Genomic DNA, 21,151 nt, shown 5'->3' with positions numbered 1-21,151 from the left:
CTGCTTTTGAACTATCTTGCGTGTATCGAGCATCAGTTTTTGATTGGCATAAGAGATTCAAGGAAGGCAGATAGTCTGTGAGGGATGATGAGAGGTGTGGGAGGAGTAAGGAAATCAAAACACCAGAGTTGATTGGTCAAATAAAGAATTTCATGCATAAGGACCGTCTTGTGTCTATAGAGACAATAAGTGCACAGTTTGATGTCAGTGTGGGAACTGTACACACAATTATTCACGAGGACCTGAAGATGCGGAAGACTTACGTGAAGTTTGTCCCAAGGGTACTCCATCCTTGTCACAGACTATTTGATTAAGATGGACATTAAGGCAGTTCCTCACCCTCTTATAGTCCAGACCTTGACATACAAAAAAAAAGTCTGGAAACTTATTTAAGGCACCTCGTAATTCTCTATCTCTTCTTTACTATTATATAAAAGGAACTTTATGTGTACGAGTTCGTTTCCTATGGACTCTGAAACAGCTGGACCGATCTATTTGAAATTTAACATGAAAGTACTTAATGTGTCTGGGAATGTTCTTAGATAGGTTTTGTATCAGAATGTGTCCAATCAGTATCGAAAATCAATAAGCAGAAAAAATCTGATTAAAGAAAGTCTGATTTTTATTAAAAGTTAACACTTTTATACAACCTAACATCAAAAGTGTATTTGAGAAGTTTTATCAATGCACAAGCAGAAAAGCCCGATCTATAAAATCAACTGTAAATTCTTTTATAAGTCCAAAATTAATGTTTCTTTTTATAGCACAACTGAGCCATAATACTTGACTTTTATACATTTACTTTTTATTAAAGCGATTAGGCAAAAATAATTTCATAAAAACAGTTGGTTCTTTGATAAGACAAGGGGTTTCGAAATGAATTTTTTTGTGCAAAGCCATTATTTACAGACAATTTTATAAAATCAACAGTAAATTCTCAACAGTGCAATGTCAACTGTAATTTAACTAAGTCACTACGGGGATGCATGTGAATTTTCCTCCTGGTACACAGGGGTGGGGTGGGGGGGCCCCCTCCCTAACTAGAGTAGGCAATCAGTGGATTTGATTAAAAAAATAAGCAATTTTACCAATTTCGATGACATTAAAAGTATGGGATCCTTATTCAATCCCGGACAACATCAAGTTTTCCTGCTAGTATAATATATAATAGACTTTTTAGTCTATTAAAAATGGACAAAATTTATAACTTGTGGATTTAGAATGAGTGCTTTATTCCAAATTGATGGCTGAAGATGGTTAAATTTGTACTCATTTTTGCATTAAATACTAATTCCTATTAATCCCTAAGTGTGCATCAAACGGATACCATAATACTTAGTTTGCTGCACTTTAAAACAAATGTCCTGGAAAATTTTAGCCACATTGACCCAGTGGTTTCACAGAAAAAGTGGAACGGATAGACAGACAAAGAAAAATATAATAATTAAAAAGAAAAGATGCTGGAACTTACAGCAGGATTTTTATCATCCGGTAGGATCATATCTTTTTTCCGCTGCCCACCCAATTTGGAAAATATATTCCACCAGCTTTTCTGATCGGCCTAAAAATAAAACAATTTGTTGCATGAATTTATTTTGTAACAATAAACAAGCGAAAAAAACAAAAAACAATGGAGGTTGAAAATGATAAGAGTGTATTCGGATGTTTATAAAATATGTATGAACATATGAGCTGCTAGAAACAAGTAAATTAACTTTTACAGATTGTAACGTTGGGAGTTACTTTGACAATATTTGTCACAGTTATCTACTTTGACAATATTTGTCACAGTTATTTAGTTTGAGTGGCAAAGGATTCAACAGAGTCTATCATTGCATGGATTAATCTAAAATTAAAAACCATAAAAAATCTAAGGATCGTGTAGAGTGGTTAGCTAAGAGTCATTTAACTCCCTCTGTTGGATAATCCAGATCTCCGGGGAGGTATATCAAACAAAACAGTCACAAATCTGTATGCAAGGTCCGGAAGGATGGCAAACAAAAGTCGGTCACAAGTTGGGAGATGACATCAAAGGAGGGTCAAATTCTACGACTTAAAATCCCTGGTCAGCGAGTGGCCACATTTTTTAAACAATATAGGTTGAAATGTTGATGTCATTCAGGCCAAATAAAAAGAGACAGATGGGGAGTCGAGAGAGAGACAGACAAGGGGCGTGCTAAGAAAAAACGTTTTTCTCCGCACACCACCAACCCCATCATGCATGCCCTTGTCAAACTGCCATGCGAAAACAAACAGATTATATTTATAAATAAACAAAATATTTTTATAGCCAGCTGTGTGTGTGTTTTTATTATCGCCAATGAGTGTATAAATCGAGAAATGACAAAGATTGGTTGTTTTTTTAGAAATTAAATAGACTTAAAACACGTTTGAGGACACGCCACAAGTGAAATATAACACCTCTGATGATCTAGCAAAAAGAAACTTTTTCAAGGAAAATGAATTTGCGTTGGCGGTATTATGCTGAATGTGAACTCTATCTGGGGTTAGCGTAGATTACCCAAGGTACAATGATGAGGATGACCGAAGATCCCCCCCCCCAATTTTTAAGTGGCTTTGTGCCTAATTTTTTATTTTTCTGCTTTGCTTTTTGTAGCATTTCATGAAAATAAAAAAAATATATAACTCAAATAAGTTCAGTTCAATTGTTGATATATTCTTCCGATGCTAATCCATAACTCCCCCTCCCTAAAAAAGAACAAAAAAATTTTTTTTGATCTTTATGATGCACATACTCATGACAGAAAAAAATATCATATACCAAAAATCACAAATTGATCAAGCAGATTTATTTTTATAAAGAAAATCATTTTTAAGCTTATTTGAATTTTTTTCCAATGCCCCCCCTCCCTAAATTAAGAACAGCTTTCAATAATCTTGTAAAAGTCTGGATTGTTTGGACTTATCTCTCTTCTCCTACAAAATGATGTCAAGAGATTGTCGATCGTTGTTTAGCCAGAAAATTTGATTTTTTTTTTTTTAATAAAACTGTTTGATCAACTTGTGTAAATTCTTGATGTACAATATTTTCTTTCTGCCACTGGTACGTACATCCTACATCATGGAAAATTTTTCTTTCCTTCTGATATTTTTTATATTTTCATGGGAATAAGGGGTGGAGGTGGGGGATTATGGACTTGCACGATGCTTTCTTCCATAAATGAGATTTGTTTCCGTTACGAATAACTACAAACAATGAAAAATATATCACAGCGACAGTCCACAAAGTCAAATGCAAAACAAAATGTTCATCCAATTATAAAATTTATACAAATGTCTGCACATCTTGCTAATAATTGTTTTAGTTACTTACACACATCTTCATATTTAGTTAACAAATAAAGTAGCTAAATATTGCATTTCGTATCTAATTGTATGTAGTTAAAGTATGGGTGTGTTTATATATTTGTATGTAAAGGATTCACTCCTAAACTAATTAACCAATCATTATAAATTTTAGAACACAGCTGCTTGGCGTAAAGGGGTCATAATAAATCAGATATCTTTGACTTTTTGTAAATTTTAAACAGTTGGTAATTAACAAATTTTGGAAAAAATGCAACTTTAATTCACATTATACATGGTTATCTTTTTTTCTTTTTTAACTTATTTTTACATTTTTTCAGCTAAATAGTTTTTTTCTTCTCTTTTTATTAAAAAAATCGCCCATGGAATGTAAGAACTAAAGGACAAAATAAGGGAAATGAGAGTTACGAGGCTGCCCAAATCCATGGTCCACTTTCTACTGCCCCTCGATAGTTATTTGGTCTAACCTGATTCCGTTGTGAAAAAAAAAAAAAATACTGTTTCTACTTTTTCTCAGAGACTACAGGGCTGACCTGGATGAAATTTTGTATGGACCTTGGTTATAATAAGGTGCCGTGAACTAAGTATTATGGTATTCATTTAATGCATAGTTAGGAATTAATAGGGATTAGTATTTAATGCAAAAGTGGGCACAAATTTAATCATATTTAATGATATTTATTTAGTTTTTATAAAGGAAATCGCCCCAGGCAAGACATGAAGCCACTAGATGTAAGGAGCTAAAAGAGAAAACAAAATTACTTAATGGTTAAAAACTAACGATAAATATTAGATGGATAGATTTTGACTTGGAAAACAGCAATTCTTCCCTCTTTGTCAGAAACATTGCTCATGGAATGTGAGGACTAAAGGACAAAATAAGGGAAATGAGTTACAAGGCTGCCCAAACCCAAGGTCCACTTTCTACTGCCCCTCGATGGTTATTTGGTCTTATCTGATTCTGTTGTAAATCAGTATGTTCGGTAATTTAGATCTTGCCAAACCGTTGGCAAACAGGGGGTCATAAAGAGGGTCTAAAAGAGGGTCTAAAAGAGTACAACTGAGCAATTGAAAACGTACCGGCTTCTGTTTGACATCATCTGCTTTTTTGGTTGCTGTGGGTGGAGCTTTCTTAACACTTCCTGTGCTTGTGTTACTGCTTTCTGATATTGTCCGTTGACGATTAGCACCATATCTCGTTGGCGGGATGATAGTCTTCAAAAGAAAGTGAAAATTATTTCTTTTTAAATAAAGAAAAAAAAAAAAAAAAGCATTTAAAAATCGAAATGTTTAAAAAAAAATTTTTTTTATTATTTATGTTTTTTTTTATTAATGAGGCACCATTTATCAAGGCCAAAGACATCTTAAGGATAAGAGTTTGTCAGGTGGACAGTGATACAGCACACTGTTACAGTTGGTTATGATGGTTGAAACCGTGATAAATTTGATTATATAAAAGGCCAATTCAACAAGAATTTGATAACATTAGATTTTAAAACAAACATATCAGTCAGTTGGGAAGTAGCCATGTGGTATTAACAGATGAAAATTATTGGAAAGAAACTTTGCTCATGGAAATTCTGTTTAGTTTTAGGTATATAGAGTAAGAAAGGAAAATTATTTACAGCGGTTGTAGCTAGGCGAGTATTTGTTGTGAATGTTTTACATAAGGGGAAGCTTTTAGCATAACTTTGAAAAAGTCTCTTTACTTTTATATTATTACCAGCAGGCCGCCTGGCATTGCCCGGTCGTAAGATGCATTTAAACATATTTTAATTTATGCAGATTACGTATTTATTATTATAGAGAAAATTCTCTATGGATTATTATATTATTTTTACTTTAAAGTGGTAATATGACATGTCAGGGGAGATAACTTTTTCATCTCAAATTTTCTGAAAATTTGTTTTCTTTGTATTTATTTACAAAAGCAAATATTTTTGTTTTGAAATGGAATTGAAAATATTTTTTTTATTAGATTGTTAAAACTTGTTCCATTCAAAAACAAGGGAAAAAAACCCACTAAAAACACAATTTTATAGACTGTTGGCATTTTTTTAATTCATAAATCCAAAAAAATAATATTAAACTTAAAATGTCTTTATATGACTAATACATTCACGGCAGTCACAATTTTAAATAAAGTGTGCATTTTTTTTTTTTTTTTTTTTTTTTTTTTTTTTAATATGAAATCACTCCAGACAAGTCATGAAGTCACTTGATATAAAGAGTTAACAAGAACAGAGGATGATTATCACAAAGACAGGAGATGCTTATTTGACCGTGGTCTTGAAAAACAGTCAGCAGAAAGAGGGTTTCACAAGATTGCAGTCCCCCCCACACAGGAATCACCACTTATCAAGGCCCGGAGGCCACTTGAGGATAAGGGTTAATGGGTATAGATTAGTTAATGTGATTATGGCGTAGTAAACATAAGTAGTGGAAATTTTGTAAATTGGATTACTTATGGGGACGGTTCATCAAGAACCTGTTTACGTTGGATTTGAAGACAATCAGATTGTAGTCAGCTGGAAAGCAGGCAATCGGAAGAGCTCCACAGGCGTGCAGTTCTAAGAAAGAATCTTTGTTCGTGGAATCTACATTTAGGTCTAGGCACAGACAAGGAGTGTGGGAAATTATTGATAGTGGTATCGGCCAGACGAGCGTTTTTTGTGAAAGTTTGGTATGGGGAGACCGTAGATTGAAGCTCAGATGAGCACTTGTCATGAAATTAACTCTTGGAAAGAAGTTACTGGAATAAGAAGCTGTATTACAATGAGTTATCAGAACAGTGAATTGATGCAGATCAAACGAGTTTGAACAAAGGAAGCAAAACTTCACCAAAACTAATGGAAAATTTAGTCCATATCACAGTTTCCCTAGGTTTACTCAACGACTTAAGTGAATGCTAAATGCCCAAGATTTTCGCTAAGAATACAAATAATAAAAACAGATGTTGGTGGGAATATGCTGCAGACATAATTAAAATCAAAAAATAAGTTGATATCAAAAAATAAGTTGATATCAAAAAATAAGCTGATATCAAAAAATAAGTTGATATCAAAAAATAAGCTGATATCAAAAAATAAGTTGATATCAAAAAATAAGCTGATATCAAAAAATAAGTTGATATCAAAAAATAAGTTGATATCAAAAAATAAGTGTGGAAAGAAAGAAAAAAATCCTTGGTGAAAAAAGTCTAAAAAAATAATTAAAATGGAACATGTAAGGTAAGAAAAGTTATCTCCCTTAAGATTTGAGAATTGCTATTCCAAAGTTGAGGGGGGGGGGGCAATCTGATGCATAAAAATAAAATAATCAACTCAATAATACTAATTTATAAAAATGACTTCTAAGAATCAGTATGCAAATTAGATATCCCATCAATTCAGGTAATAAACATTTTATAGATTACTAGCAGGCCGTCTGGCATTGCCCGGTCGTAAAATACGCATAAATATTATATTTTAATTAATACAGAATTTTTATTTATCATAAACAGAAATACCGTAGCTATTAAACGTAACAGTAAATTCCTTTTAATAAAAATGAAGTAAAAATAAAAACGGAAACAAACTGAGACATGTGCATGTGAGTATTATGTTTTTTTTTTCTTGTAAGAACAAAAATTATGAGCCGAGATCGAAACCAAAACCTAAAGACAGCGAGTCAAATACGATAACCACCGACTCACTGTTGAGATCTCTAAATGCTATTCTACTTCAATAGACTTCAGAATCCTCTCTTTGTTTCCTGCTTCCCTGACTGGACTAACCTGCAGAAGTTTAAATGAATGTGAACAGATATCTCACTGCATTTAAAAAAAAAAAAAAAATGCCGTTCTTTTTGTTATGTAAGGTACTTTTAAAGTTAAATTTAATTAAATTTCCAAAGGGTCACAAATTCATTTTTTTTTTTTTATTTAACAAAATATTGAAATAGCTGACATTTTTTTAATAAAGAAGCAGAAATGCATAGGTTTTAGTACTTTATACTGTTGCATATTTTTTAAATGTAAATAAACAATGAAAAAATAAATAAATAAACAATGTAAAAAAAAAGAAAAAGCAATAAAAAAAATCTGATTCCAAGATTTCCAGATCTTCAATCCAAGGCGAAACCAACTAAGCTATTTGAGCTCTCCAGATGTCTTTTAATGCTAAGAATTTTATAACTGTATTGGCTCCTCAGAGGTAGATAACTAATGCTGAATTTAGTGCTTAGTTAAGATGGCACCTATTTGAAAAATATTTCTAAGTCAATAAAATCTATTTAAAAAAAAAAAAAATAGAATCAAATTTTTTTTTTCTTAAAAATGGAAACCAATGTTCAATAAAATAAAAATTTAAAAAATTATGATAAAATATGTAAACATATGTAAAAAGAATTCTATTATGGAGCACATTACTGCAGAACTGCTTCCCTGCATATTACACCATATTCTCCAAATCCAATGTAAAGTGATTCCGCCCCTACAAGTAACTTAGTTCCTTCCATTAACCATCCTCAATCCTCTCGTGATGTTCTTCACCTTTCAACAAGCTATCATTGCATGTTATTAACTATATCCTTAAGTGGCTTTCAGACTTGATAAGTAGTAACTTTAAAAAATAATTAAAAAAAAAAAAAGATAAAAAAAACATGCTATTACTGACAGATCAAAAAAAAAAACCATCTTGCTTTAATAACCATTGCAGATTAATAAAGCATAGTTATGACCGAGAATATTAGCAATCTAAAATCAATTTTCAATGTTTTAGAGACAAACACCAAATCGCCATTATATGAAGATATATATCATTTGCATCTTCATGCATTTACATTTTCTTTAAAATTAATCTGGAAAGAAAATTGTGAAATTACATTTCAAACATTTCTGAGCATACAACTTGGGCTTGTTGAAGAAAGCAGATAAAACTTAAATTACTAAAATTAAAACCATTTTTTTTTTTTTTAACTAGTTTATCGACGCTCCTTCAGCTGTGTTGGTACAGTACCTGGGTATGTCAATTTCCATCTTTACACAGCTTCTACAGATTTATAGCCACTACAGAGAAAGCATTTGTGAAATCATATGGAAAAAAAATTATGTTACTTTGTATTTCCATAAAAAAGTAACTATGATGAATATGTTCAGGTATTTTTGTGTGTGTGTGTGTGTTGGCAAAAAAAAAAAAAAACATTAAACAAAATAATTTATTTAATCTGATTTACTAAATAAATTAAACACTCGGTTATATCTGCTTACTTATCAGTTTTGATACAGTACCTGGGTATACAGATTTTTATCTAGCGACTACTCATTTATAACTTGTACAGAGAAAAGTTTTTTTTGGAAAACAGTATTTGCATGTGAGAGTACATAGCTACACAAGTAAGACATTTACACTTAATACAATTGAATAAATATATGTATATATAGACATATATGTGTGTATTTATTGATTTGTAAATCGCCACTTGTTTTCGTCTTCTCTCATCAACACCGACTATATCTCATTCCTCGTATTGTGATAGTCTTCTAAATCTCTACTACAAAAAAAAAAATTGTTTTTAAGCAAAAAGTAATTTGCTTTGAACAAATCCTTTGTCTACTTTTTTGTGCAATATACAAAAAAATCTTTTTCATTGAATAAAAATATTTTGTATATGAACAAAGCTCCTTTCTTAGAACTGCACACCTGTGGAACTCTCTTCCGGTTACCTGCTTTCCAACTGACTACAATTTGATTGTCTTCAAGTCTGTAAACAAGTTCTTGATGAACCATCCACCTAAATAATCCAATTTACAAAATTTCCGGTACTTATTTATACCTATTAACCCTTATCCTCGAGTGGCCTCTGGGTCTTGATAAATGGTGACTCTTTTGTATTAAAAAAAAAAAAAAGAAAAGAAAGTTAGTTTATTGTATATACTAGCAGGCCGAATGGCATTGGCCAGTCATAAAATACGCTTAAATATGACATTTTGATTAATGCAGATTTTGTATTTATTATATTGGATCCAATATATAGTAATGATTTAAAAAGTTTTTTAAAAAAATTAAAAAAAAAAAAAAAATGACTTGTGTGTCACCGAGAATCGAAACCAAAATGTTTACCTTACGATTTACTTTCTCCTTTGACGTTAATGCCTAAGCTATGAAGACGTTTGCTGCAAGGCTAAAAATCAAAACAACCAACAGCTATTACGTTACGCATGCATATTCGTAATGCACTTGTTGGACTTTCACTTGACAAATTTCATTTTTTTTTTCACACACTTGCACCAATTTTCCCTGGCGAAAACTCAAATATAAAGTTTTGCATGGTTTCAAATATCCAACATATTAAGTTTCATGTCTGTAAACTAAAAACTGACAGTTTGGTAGGCAAAATCTTTTAACAAATATATATATATATATATATATGCATACATAAATACATATAGAAAGAAATTTTTGTTTACTATAACCTTTTTACGCAAATATTACGTAAGTATAAATCATGTAGAACATCTGTATGAATATTACACATAATAGTTTACTAAAGATGACCATCCCATGAGAAAACCCCCCAAAAAAACTAATAAAGAATTAATTAAAATGAATGTTTAAAAGAATATGAAAATTATCCAGATCTTTTGCAGATGAATGCAATTCCATGACCCATCTATAACAAAGTTGTATTTTCTTTTTAAATAAATAGAAAAAAGGGGTTTTAATATGAATATCAATACACAAAAAACATTTATAAGAATCTATATATATATATATATATATATATATATATATATAGAGAGAGAGAGAGAGAAAATGCATCCAATTTTAAAAAAATTTTTTAAACTCCTTTAAATTTACGTGAACCTTGAACTGGGTTATCAACATCATAAAAACTATTGCCTTTGTAATGCCTAATCATTTTTTTGTCAACCAATCACATTTCTATCTGCATACAAACAGGCAAACACCCATAACATAATAGATTTGTTTTTATGCATTTTGTGTTTCACTATGCTTTGTGTATTCATTTCCCATAAGGGGTGGGTGTGACAAACGGTTTAACCTAATGTGGGACATGGTTACTTCTTATTTGTAAGGATATATATATATTCATGGCCATTAACAATTACTTAGAAATTTATCCTCTTCCAATTTTATGACAGAACAGATACTACATTTTTATCCAGCTTTACCGACTTCCTTTTCTCCTTTATTTATGACTAGCGAGGGGTACCAGGCGTTGCCCGGGTGTTTGGAGGTGTGTGTGGGGGGTGGGGGGGTTAAAAAAAAAAAGTAAATATGAGGATTGAACCCGAACCATTGAGGCAAAGTTGTAAGTTAAAGTGTGAAAAAAAAACAAAAAACGTGCGACGTTAACCATTGCCCCACCGCGAGATGCTAACGGAAACACGTTTGAATTTATTTAATTACTTCGATTTAGCAAGTGCCCGTTTTAATGAGTTAATGAGGTCAAGTTTTACTGCGGGATAGTATTTACTGCTGAACGCTCCCCCCCCCAAGATGTTATAGGAAAAAGACTACCTAACCCACATGCGGCGAGCGACAAATGTTGAATATTAATCTTTCCGAAATCGAGCAAATTAAATAGACAGGCGAGCTTCGTTGTTAACTGTGAGGTATTACGATTTATATGTGATATAAAAAGTTTTAAAAAGTTGTGAAGCGAGCGACCGCTTCTCTGAAAGAAGCCTTTTGTAGACACACAGAAAAAGCGAACACATACATACATACATACATTTTCGCTTTTATATTTATAGACATGCTCCTCTTATGTTAATGTTTAGCCGTTTTCCTTTTTATTTATGTCATTTATTCATTTCTTACTCTTTTATGCTACTGCAACTCCCTTTACTCCCCTACCTCACACCACTTCTTACCTCAGTCACCTTTCACCAACATGCACATGATGGTAAATGACATAATTAAGAAGGAAAGAAAAGACAAAAAAATGTACTATGTTCTCAGAGGAAGATAAATTTAATTAAACTGGGGAAATCTTTTATAGGTAACTGGAAGTACCCATCACAGAACAGGTTTTGAAAGATTAAAATCAGGATATTATCCTAAACCTCATGTCTGGAATCCTTATTTCAACTCTGATCAAACTCAATCACATAATTCTGATTCTAGAAAATGTCTAAAATTTATGGCTTAAGCTTAAGGGGTCTTAAGAAAAAGTTAGAAAATCTTGCTTAATTGGTATATAAGGATTATAAATCAAATTCAATGCAAATCTGAAATATTTGAATTTTCAAATGAGAGGTAGTGTCCATATTATCTGATTCCCCACCCCACAAAAAACTTTTTCAATTCTTCAAATAAATTGAAATTTTTAAGAATGCTTATTATTGATGTCTAAGTAGAGGTATCATAATTTTCACAACTCACATTACCAAACATTACACCTAGTAGTTGCATTACTAAATTCACAATGTTTTATTAATTAGTTTAGGAGTGTATTCTATATATATATATATATACCGGGCATTTAGTAGAGAAACTAACAAATATTTATTGAATGGATTTCTATTAGTATTTTGTTTATTTTTTGAGTTTTGGGCCATTATTGATACTCAGAACATGGCATGTTCTTGTCGGCCATGTTGTCAGTTTAACTTACCAACTCAGCACTACTTGCTTTTGCAAATCGGATAAAAGCTCTAAAATATGTTAAAACACATAAATCTTATATAGGTTGGTAGAAGAGTAACTTATCTTGCCTTTGGTAATATTTATTTGTTATATATTTGAATACTTAACCCTATTTTTCTATATAAATATATAGGTTCTTAACAATTAAAAAGACTATTGCCACATTTATTTATTGCTTTTATAGCTATTGGAAAAGGAAACAATTTATATTGTCATTTTTTTTTTTAACTTAAAATAAACTTTAAATAAATATTTTCCAATTTAAATTTATTTTTGTGTAAAATTATATTTTAACCAATTTACATATATTTAAATGTCATCTATTCAGATCGCCTCAACTAAAACGAAATATTTAATTTTTTTTTTTTACTGTATGTGATTAATTGAACACAAGTTGCTATCTTTATCCACAGCTGAAAGGGGGAGAGGGTGCAGGTTCATGTCTTTCCACAAATGTATTAATGTATCAATGACCACTATGCATCTGAAACTATTTTAAATATTTATAGCTTATCAAATTGTATAAATGATCAGTCGATTAGTTTAGGAGTGAATCCTCTATATACAAATATAAAAAAAAAATGATACAATAATTAAAAGTCAAAATGATTTCCTGGACAATGCCAGGTAAGTAAGCTAGCTTTTAATCTATATAAAACTCAAATGACCTTGTAACGAGTGTTGTAACCCAACATCCAGTTTATGACTTCCGGTTGCGCATGCGTACATAAACATAAACCGATAACAGCGTAAACAAATAAACACAAATTGCTGGACCGGTTTCGTTCGAACAAATGGACGTCCTTAGAAAAGCGAATATCTTAAATTTATTGAATAAAAACTTCAAGATATGGGAAGCAAACGCAAAACGTGATTACAAATAATACATATAATCATCAACCTGTTTCATATATACAATATATATAATACTAAATAATCAACGCGACAATAAAATGTATTGCTTTACTGTGTACGTTTTCAGCGTTTCAATTTTTTTTCCGCTTTAAATTACCCCAATAAACAATTGTTAATACTTTCTGCTTTTTTTTTTTTTACATTGTTCATTTCCGTATTACGTTTAAGTTATTTTAACGCAATTTTCTTACAAGTAAATCTACTTTAACCCATTGACAACCATAAGCGCATTTTACAACAACGATTTACCTACTGTCTTCATTTTTTTTAATTTATTCTCCATTTTTTAATACACCTTTCTTTTAAAAAAAAAAAAAACATTTTCTTCTACATTACCAACATAAATAACCCAAAAATGTTTTTTTTTAAAAAACTATGTTACAAATAAATAATCAATGCGACAATAAAACATTGTTTTACTTTGTACGTTTTCAGCATCCCAATTGTTTTGGGGTTTTTTCGCGTTGAAATTAAAAGATATCAAAATTTGAATTTAACTATAATAAGTATTATGGTATCTGTTCAGTGCACATTTATCTATAAGTATGGCTAACCACTTATAATTCAATGGCTGTAAGTTTTTTTTTTTCAAAAATAATCAATTATAACAAACAGAACGACTCAGAAATCTATCTATATTCTTTTTAATATACTTTCATAGAAATGTTTCTGTTATGTCACAAAAAACTATTTTCTTTACGTCACAAGTGTCACGCTCGTACATTAATTCCATAGCTAATATAACATACTGACCCAACGGGTCACGGGTAGTCTAATAAAACATAAAACCCAGGGTAAGGTTTGTACTCGGTATATAAATAAATGTTTAGCACTATTGTTTTTTTTATGATGCATGTAGGTCATATTAACCCATCAGTTCTCATTAAATCGCTAAAGTTAAGCAACATTAAACCTGGCCAGTACTAAATGGGCGAACATTTGAAAATGTTGGACGTTGTATGTTGGAAAGCTCTCTGCTAATTCCAACATTGTTTCTAACCATTTTTTACTTCTAACCACCGTATTCAAGCAATGCCAGTTCTGGAAAGATGTGGTTGATTATGAAACCCTTGCTTCACAGTAGACTCCCCCACCCCCCTGTAGGCTCCCTTACAGGAGTTATCCATTGTCTGTCGAAACTGAACGTAAGATCATTTTGAGCTGGTAATTTTTTTTAAACTGCTTGCAAATCAAAAATCAAAAAAAAGGTAAATTGTCTGACCTCCATGTTTTTTTGTCTTTTTTAAATATCTTCCGAGGTTCACACTCTTCATGTTTGCTTTGTCCCATACCAACTTGGTAACTATGTCAGAAGATAGCGCCTCCCTGCCCGAGTACCTCTGTTCTTTTTACACCTCCACCCTCACCTAGGAACTAATTCATTTGTTTTCAGTGGTGGAAAAATGCAGACAAAATGGTAAGCAGCTCATTTTCATCGAACACATATATGAGGTTTTTACTAATCACCAAGCATTTCATTCTGTTTTTCTGGAAATATTGAATTTTTTTTTTTTTTTTTTTTTTAATAGAAACACCCACCTTCATCTGATGGAATTGAAATTGTACATATATTATTTGTCAATAAAAAAAAACATCAAAACCTGGGGATAACATTAAGTAGGATTGCCTATAGTGCGCATGTGGTATTGTGGCCACTGGAACTAAGAAAAAAAAAAAAAAACATGATGCACTGTCCCCATCCCTTACCCACCTGATTTTGCTTTGTGCTACATGTTATGCAATTTTTTTTAGTATTTTTTTTTTTTAATTTTTTTTTATAAACTTGTAAGAATTATTAATAAATTAATATCATTATGTTGGGGGGGGGGAGATTTCTGATGCAACACGACTCCAAAAAGGTCAGGAATCGTCAATTTAGACTTAATATCTACTTGCATGGATACCCTATATTGACCGGGCCCACATGCTATACTAAGAATATTGAGCACTTTTTCATTATTATATGTTAACTTGATCGTGGGCAAAGTCGATATCCCCACATAAAAAAAACAGATAAAAAACACAAAAATGTAATCACCCCAAAAAAGAAGTATATGACAATCTCCCAACCAGATATTTTGGCAGAAGGGATAAGGTTGGTTGGTTGTTTTATGGCATATCAACCCTTTTCAGGTTATTTAATGCCGAATCCAAATATTTTGAAGAAAAATTTTTTGATAGAATATATTTGTTGTTTTCAAGTCGGTTTCTACTTAACCCATAGTTGGGACCCTAACAGGTACTACCACTCTAGGTCAGAGTGGACCTGGGAACAATGGCAATTAAAGGGTGGCTCCACACTCCGCAAGCTGTGGCCTCACCACCAGATATAGTTTAAGGTCATATCCAGGACTGAAGGGATAAGGAGAGAAGAAGCTATTTTCCAGATATTGAGCACTTTTTGTTGCCCGTGCGCTAGAAAAAAACTCCCACCTCCAAAAAAAAAAAATAAATAAATAAATAAAAACAGCTTTTCTTAGTTTAGCAGGGAGTGCCTGTGCGCCCGCAAAAAAAAAAAAAAAATGAGCAGCAGTGACCGGGCTCAAACATGAAACGCGAAAGAGGGGAAGAAGGCAAAAGATTATGAAAAACCGCTTTTGCCCACACAGCCATGATGGTTTATGATGTCATGACATTACAAAATAAGCGTTTTAAACAGTCTTAGTTTGATACGCATGCGTGATTTGTAAAAAAGAACCCCCCCCCTTCCGCTTTCCAAAAAGTGGTCCACAAAACAAAGTTTGTTTTTTTTCTAATTTTCACATATTATGCATCCGAGGCATTGCCCTTCCAGATGGTATTGGCTTTGACCCAGTCGGATGCAGATGACAAAAATTTTTAGCAGACATACAAACACACACACAAACGACTCTCCTTTGTATAATAGAAAATAAATATTTATTGATGCTTGGAGAGGATATGGGCATCTTGAAGCAAACCACATGCCCAAGAGGTGATATCATGGGGAAGGTAACTTAACATACAATCATCCACCCACCCCCATCTCACCTCAAAACTGCACGCTATGGATCCAGAAGAGATCTATAATTAGACTGAATATTTACAGACTCGCTTTTTGTTTTCTTTTTAATCTACATGATGAAAACAACTTGATATGTTCAGGTAAAAAATATTGTTTCGGCAGTTCGTTCGAAACAAGTGCGTACATATTTCAATATCTAGGTCAGAAAAATACCTTTGCCATTACACAGACATCAGTAATTAAGTGCTGGTTAAAAATAGAAAGAAAAGAAAACTACTCCGGAATTGCTACATATATCTTTCTATTTATATAAAGTCAGGTATGTGTATATGTTTTTTTTTATACCTGCATGTAGAGGAGTCAATCCTAAACTAATTAACTGAAGGAAGTTTTGAACACACCTGTTGGTATGCATAAAGGGTCGCAATATGGACTATATTTAGTTTTTGTTTTATGCAAACGGGGAAAATTTAGAAACTTCAAATTTTTGTGAAATTTTAACAATAGGTATTAGACATCGATTAATCAATATTTCCAAAATTTCAGTTTCTTTGGTTTTGAAGGGTTTTTAGTGGGAATAATATAGGCATAATATCCTATTTGAAAATTAAAATATTTCAGATTTGCTTTGAATTTAATTATACCTGTTCTGGGATAGATATTCTTCTAAAATATGTGTGTGTGTGTATATATATAAGAGGTGGGTGTAGTTTGTTTGAAGCATTGTATAGTATGTAGTTAAATAGAATTGTAGAAGGCGGTACAACGCAGAAGTAACGGAAAGACAAGCTGAAGCAGGTGGGAAATTTTATTAATACAACTTATAAATACATGTGTACATATTCATATTTCATATACGCAATATATTTATATTTGCACAGTGGTCACCTGGGAAAGTCGGTCTGGTGGTACTTTCCCAGGTGACCACTGTGCAAATATAAATATATTGCATATATGAAATATATGAATATGTACACATGTATTTATAAGTTGTATTAATAAAATTTCTCACCTGCTTCAGCTTGTCTTTCCGTTACTTCTGCATTGTACCGCCTTCTACAATTCTATTTAAATATATATATATATATATATATATATATCTGTGGAAATATTCTTTATTCACTTATATTTCCTTTTTATATATACTAATCTTTATTTAACAAGCTCAATGTAATTACAGAGCATATAATGAATAAATGACAAAAGTCTATATTCCAAATTTCATGATGTTGACAATCTTACAATTTACTCCTTTAATTCAGTTGACATTTACACTTCTTGACAGTATCTGTTTCGTAGTACAAAAGTTTTGGATCTTTTAATCTTGCCCAAACGCATTCCTTAAGGGTTAAGGAAATATACTTATTAAAATGTATTTGTCATCTTGCATATAGTAAAAATTCTAAATTTGAAATTCAAATGTTTCAAATCATAAAATTTAAATTACTAAATTATGATTATTTATATATATATATATATATATATATATATATATATATATATATATATACACACACACACACACACATACCACACGATTGACAAATACAACTGTAGTACAAAAACTAACAAAAGGTACACTTACATTTTTTACAATATAAAACATGTTTATTAAAACTTTGCATGCTTTCCATGGGGCTCAATGCATTTTGTTAATATTTTAGAGATTTAATAGCCTAATATGGCACAAAGCTCAAATATTTGAGATTGAATTTGTTCCATAAGTTAAACGATGCCACAGAACTTTGCTAGGCTGGGATGGAGTTAAATTTGACAAAAGAGAAACATTCAAGTGGTTCACACTTGCCAATCGAGCTAGACTCCCATAATAAGTGCAACATAATAGATTAGTGCCCCGTCCTGCTGAAAATACAGGCCTGCTGCACTCTAGTTTTTGTAGTAGTTATACATAGTTACTTATGGCGGACCTGTGCATATTACTATTTCATGTTTCCATATAAAATGTTATAAAGAGATATGTATCAATTTTCAGTATTTATTTGTCAACATTCAATGGCCAACCACTACACTCATTATCTTCAAGACTCATAACCACCACAAAATTTCTTAAACCACCATTGTGCTGTACGTTCAATAGTGGTTCCTGGGTCAAATGCTTCATTGATATTGTAAGCTGATTCAGCAGCTTTTTGGCCTAGCTTGAATTGAAATAAGAAAATTGTGCAAATTTGCTTTTTTTTTTATCCATCTTGTATTCAACGTTCTGAAAAGATGACCTAATTGTTTTAAAACAATTGTCATTTTAACGATTAGCTAGAGTGAAAAATGCTCTTTAAAATGATATATAAAGTAAAGGTATCATAATAAAAACTTATTTGAAATAAAAAATTTTTTAAATCTGCAAGAATTAAGATTCTCTTAATTTCAATTTAATCCTGCTCCTTAAAATGGGGCACTTTGAATATGGACAAAAATCAAAAAATTGGTTAAATCTATAAGGATTTCTTCTTCATTGACATAGGATAGAAAAGATGATATGTTGTATAAGAAAAGATACTACAGTTTGCTCAAAATGTAAAAGCAATACTTCTGACTTGATTGAACTAAATAAATGGCTCTCAAAATGTCCATGCCACAATGTGAGGAATTTTATAGTTTGACGCTTATTGTTATACTAGCAGGGGTGCCAGGCATTGCCCGGGTGTTTGGAGGTGTAAAAGAAAAAAAAAAAAAAAAAATTTTGATAGGTAGGTAGGCGAAAAAGAAAATGAAAAAACCTGACATCTTACTGCGGGGCCACGACGGGACAGAAACTGAAAAGAGTTCTAATTCAACGATTAAAAAGTGACAGGTGCGTACGTTTAATGAGGTCAAACATCACGCCATAGGGGAATGAAATGACACACTTAACTTTGGCTGCAAGCCAGTTTTCCCAAGATGTTGGGGAAAACCAGCTCCCCATAAAAAGGGGAGTGTCCAGCTGAATAGCAATTGTCTGATTTGACAGGTATTGACCGCATTAATCAAAGCTCATTGCTTCTGGACGTCCCCGGCATGAGTGCCAGGGAGCAGCCTTTGCTACGGATTCAGTTTCGCTTATATACGGAAAAGCCAAATAAACACACGAAGAGTAAAAAATACTGTTAAAATAGCGTGTAAAAGTCAACCAAATAAAAGATACACACGACCTCGTTTCGTGAATCATAGATATAATTTAGGTAGTATATAAAAAGTTCTAAGAAACAGTGACCCCCCCCACCCCACCCAAGCCAAGGCTTTGCCAGACATACACAAAATGTGCACACACTAACACACATTTTGCCTTTTACATACATATATACATGCATATGCATATATACATATATATATATATATGATTAGTGGGGGTGCCTGACATTGTCTGGGTGAAAAGAAAAAAAGAAAAATGTTTTGGGAGGGAGGTAGGCTCGAACCTGAAGCCAGAGGCGAATAGCCTGATAACTTACCACGATGCTACGAGGGTAGGGAATTGAGAAGGGTTGAAAATAAACGTTTAAAAAAGCAGGTGATTAAACGAACAACAACATATGGTTTTCTAGGTCAAACATCACGCCATAGCAGTAGAGAAAATGAAATCACATTAAAGCGAATTTTTTAACATAATAAAAGATACAGACGACCCTGTTTCGTAAATCGGACATATTACAATTTAGGGAGTATATAAAAAGTTGTAAGATTTAATGACCCTTCCAAACCCCCCCCCCCCAAGCCTTTGGCGGACATACAAGAAAAAAACACACACATGCACACATTTTCGCTTTTATACATAGACTAGCAGGGAATACTCAGCGTTGCCCGGGTGTTTGGAGGTGTGTGTGTGTGGGTGGTTTTTTTTTGGGGGGGGGGGTCAAAACAACCCTGTTTAAAAAAAAAACGTTGGCCGAGTGTTTGGAGGTGTAAAAGAAAAAAAAATTTTAGTAGGAAGGTAGGCTTGAACCCAAAGCTTTGACGCAAAGATGGAAACGTAAGGGGAAATACCCCGGACACCTAGCCATCTCGACTGTGAGGGGAGAGGAAGTGAAAGCTGTCTTAATTTAACATTTATTAAGTGAAATTGACAGGTGCGAGAAACTTAAGTCGCATGATGTTTGACCTTATTAAGGTCAAACATGATGAGACTTATTTAAATTTGGCGCTTCAAGCCAGTTTCTGTCTCCCCTGCCCCAGGGCCGAGAACACAAATTCATTTTCACAGTTTCGCTTTTTTTATACTGAAAAGCTAAACAAAGACGCGGCAATCAAAAAAAATATCGAAAATAGCGCATAAAAGTCAAGCAAATTAAAGATAGATGCAATCCCCATTCTTAACTTGTATATATTATGATTTAGACAGTATATAAAAAGTTTTAACGAGTGAGCCGACCGAACGCCCTCTCGAAGAAAGCCTTTTGCAGACATACACAAAAAGTCCACACACACACACACTAACACACATTTTTGCTTTTATATATAAAGTTGAAAAACTAACAAAAAAAAAAGGAGGTTGATATGTTACAAATCAAACAAATTGCATTGGTTCTATTTAAACTATAAATGGAATCATGATAGGTACAACTAATCCAGGTTAGAGTGGACCTAAGGATAATGGCAGAAAAAGGGTGACTCCACACTTTTCAAATATCCAAAGTTATAGCCTTACCACCAACAAAGAAAGGAGAAAGAAAACAGAGACAGAATGAGAGAGAGAACCAGGGGCGGGGGTGAAAAATAAAAGAAAAATATGAAAAAGAAAAAAAGGAGAAAGAAAAAAGAAAAAAAGGAGAAAGAAAAAAGAATAAAAGATAAATAAAAGGAGAAAAAAAGTAAAATGTAAAAAGAAAACGAAAATGAAAAATAAAGAAAAAGAAAAAATAGAAAGAAAAAGAAAAAATAGAAAGAAAGAAAAAGCATTAGAAAGACAGAAATAGAAAAAACAACAAAGAAAGAAAAAACAATAAAAAATGGAAAACAATGAAAAAAGAACCAAAAAAAAGAACAGAAAAGAAAAAACAGAAAAAGTGAAAAATAGGAAATAAGATAAAACAAAAATAAAAACTTACTTTTCCATCGGCAAAAAATAAGGATTTTATCAGGAACAAACTTAGGTGCAATTCATGAATATGAAATGTCTTTTTATCAATAATTGTTTACTTTAAATATAAAAAGTCAATTGAGATCACAAAACAATGATTTTATACCATGTATAAAACTAGGAATAAATATTTAAAATGTAAATTTGTTTTTCTGAATTAAGTTTAATTGAAAACATTTTCGCCCAAAACTTGTTTCCAAA

The 21,151-nt window shown here is 32.0% G+C and overlaps 1 protein-coding gene across 12 annotated transcripts in view; it reads right to left on the bottom strand.

Annotated features, from left to right (window-relative positions):
* LOC145254806 (uncharacterized) overlaps positions 1-21,151 on the bottom strand; it is a 400,418-nt gene that overhangs the window by 110,622 nt on the left and 268,645 nt on the right. For all 12 annotated transcript variants that reach the window (XR_013863805.1, XM_080113605.1, XM_080113609.1 and 9 more), the window contains 2 exons: positions 4,408-4,542; positions 1,472-1,561 (listed from right to left, as the gene is read on the bottom strand). Coding sequence is in view for 11 of the 12 variants with exons in the window: in XM_080113605.1 (XP_079969731.1) it covers positions 1,472-1,561; positions 4,408-4,542 (225 nt within the window). In the remaining variant the exon portion in view is untranslated. The remainder of the gene's footprint in view (positions 1-1,471; positions 1,562-4,407; positions 4,543-21,151) is intronic.

The sequence above is a fragment of the Euprymna scolopes genome, chromosome 30, assembly GCF_053919585.1.
Source record: "Euprymna scolopes isolate OS-2025 chromosome 30, ASM5391958v1, whole genome shotgun sequence".
NCBI classification, from domain to species: Eukaryota; Metazoa; Mollusca; class Cephalopoda; order Sepiida; family Sepiolidae; genus Euprymna; species Euprymna scolopes.
Note: the sequence above shows the minus strand (reverse complement) of the source record. Positions and strands in the feature narration are given on the sequence as shown.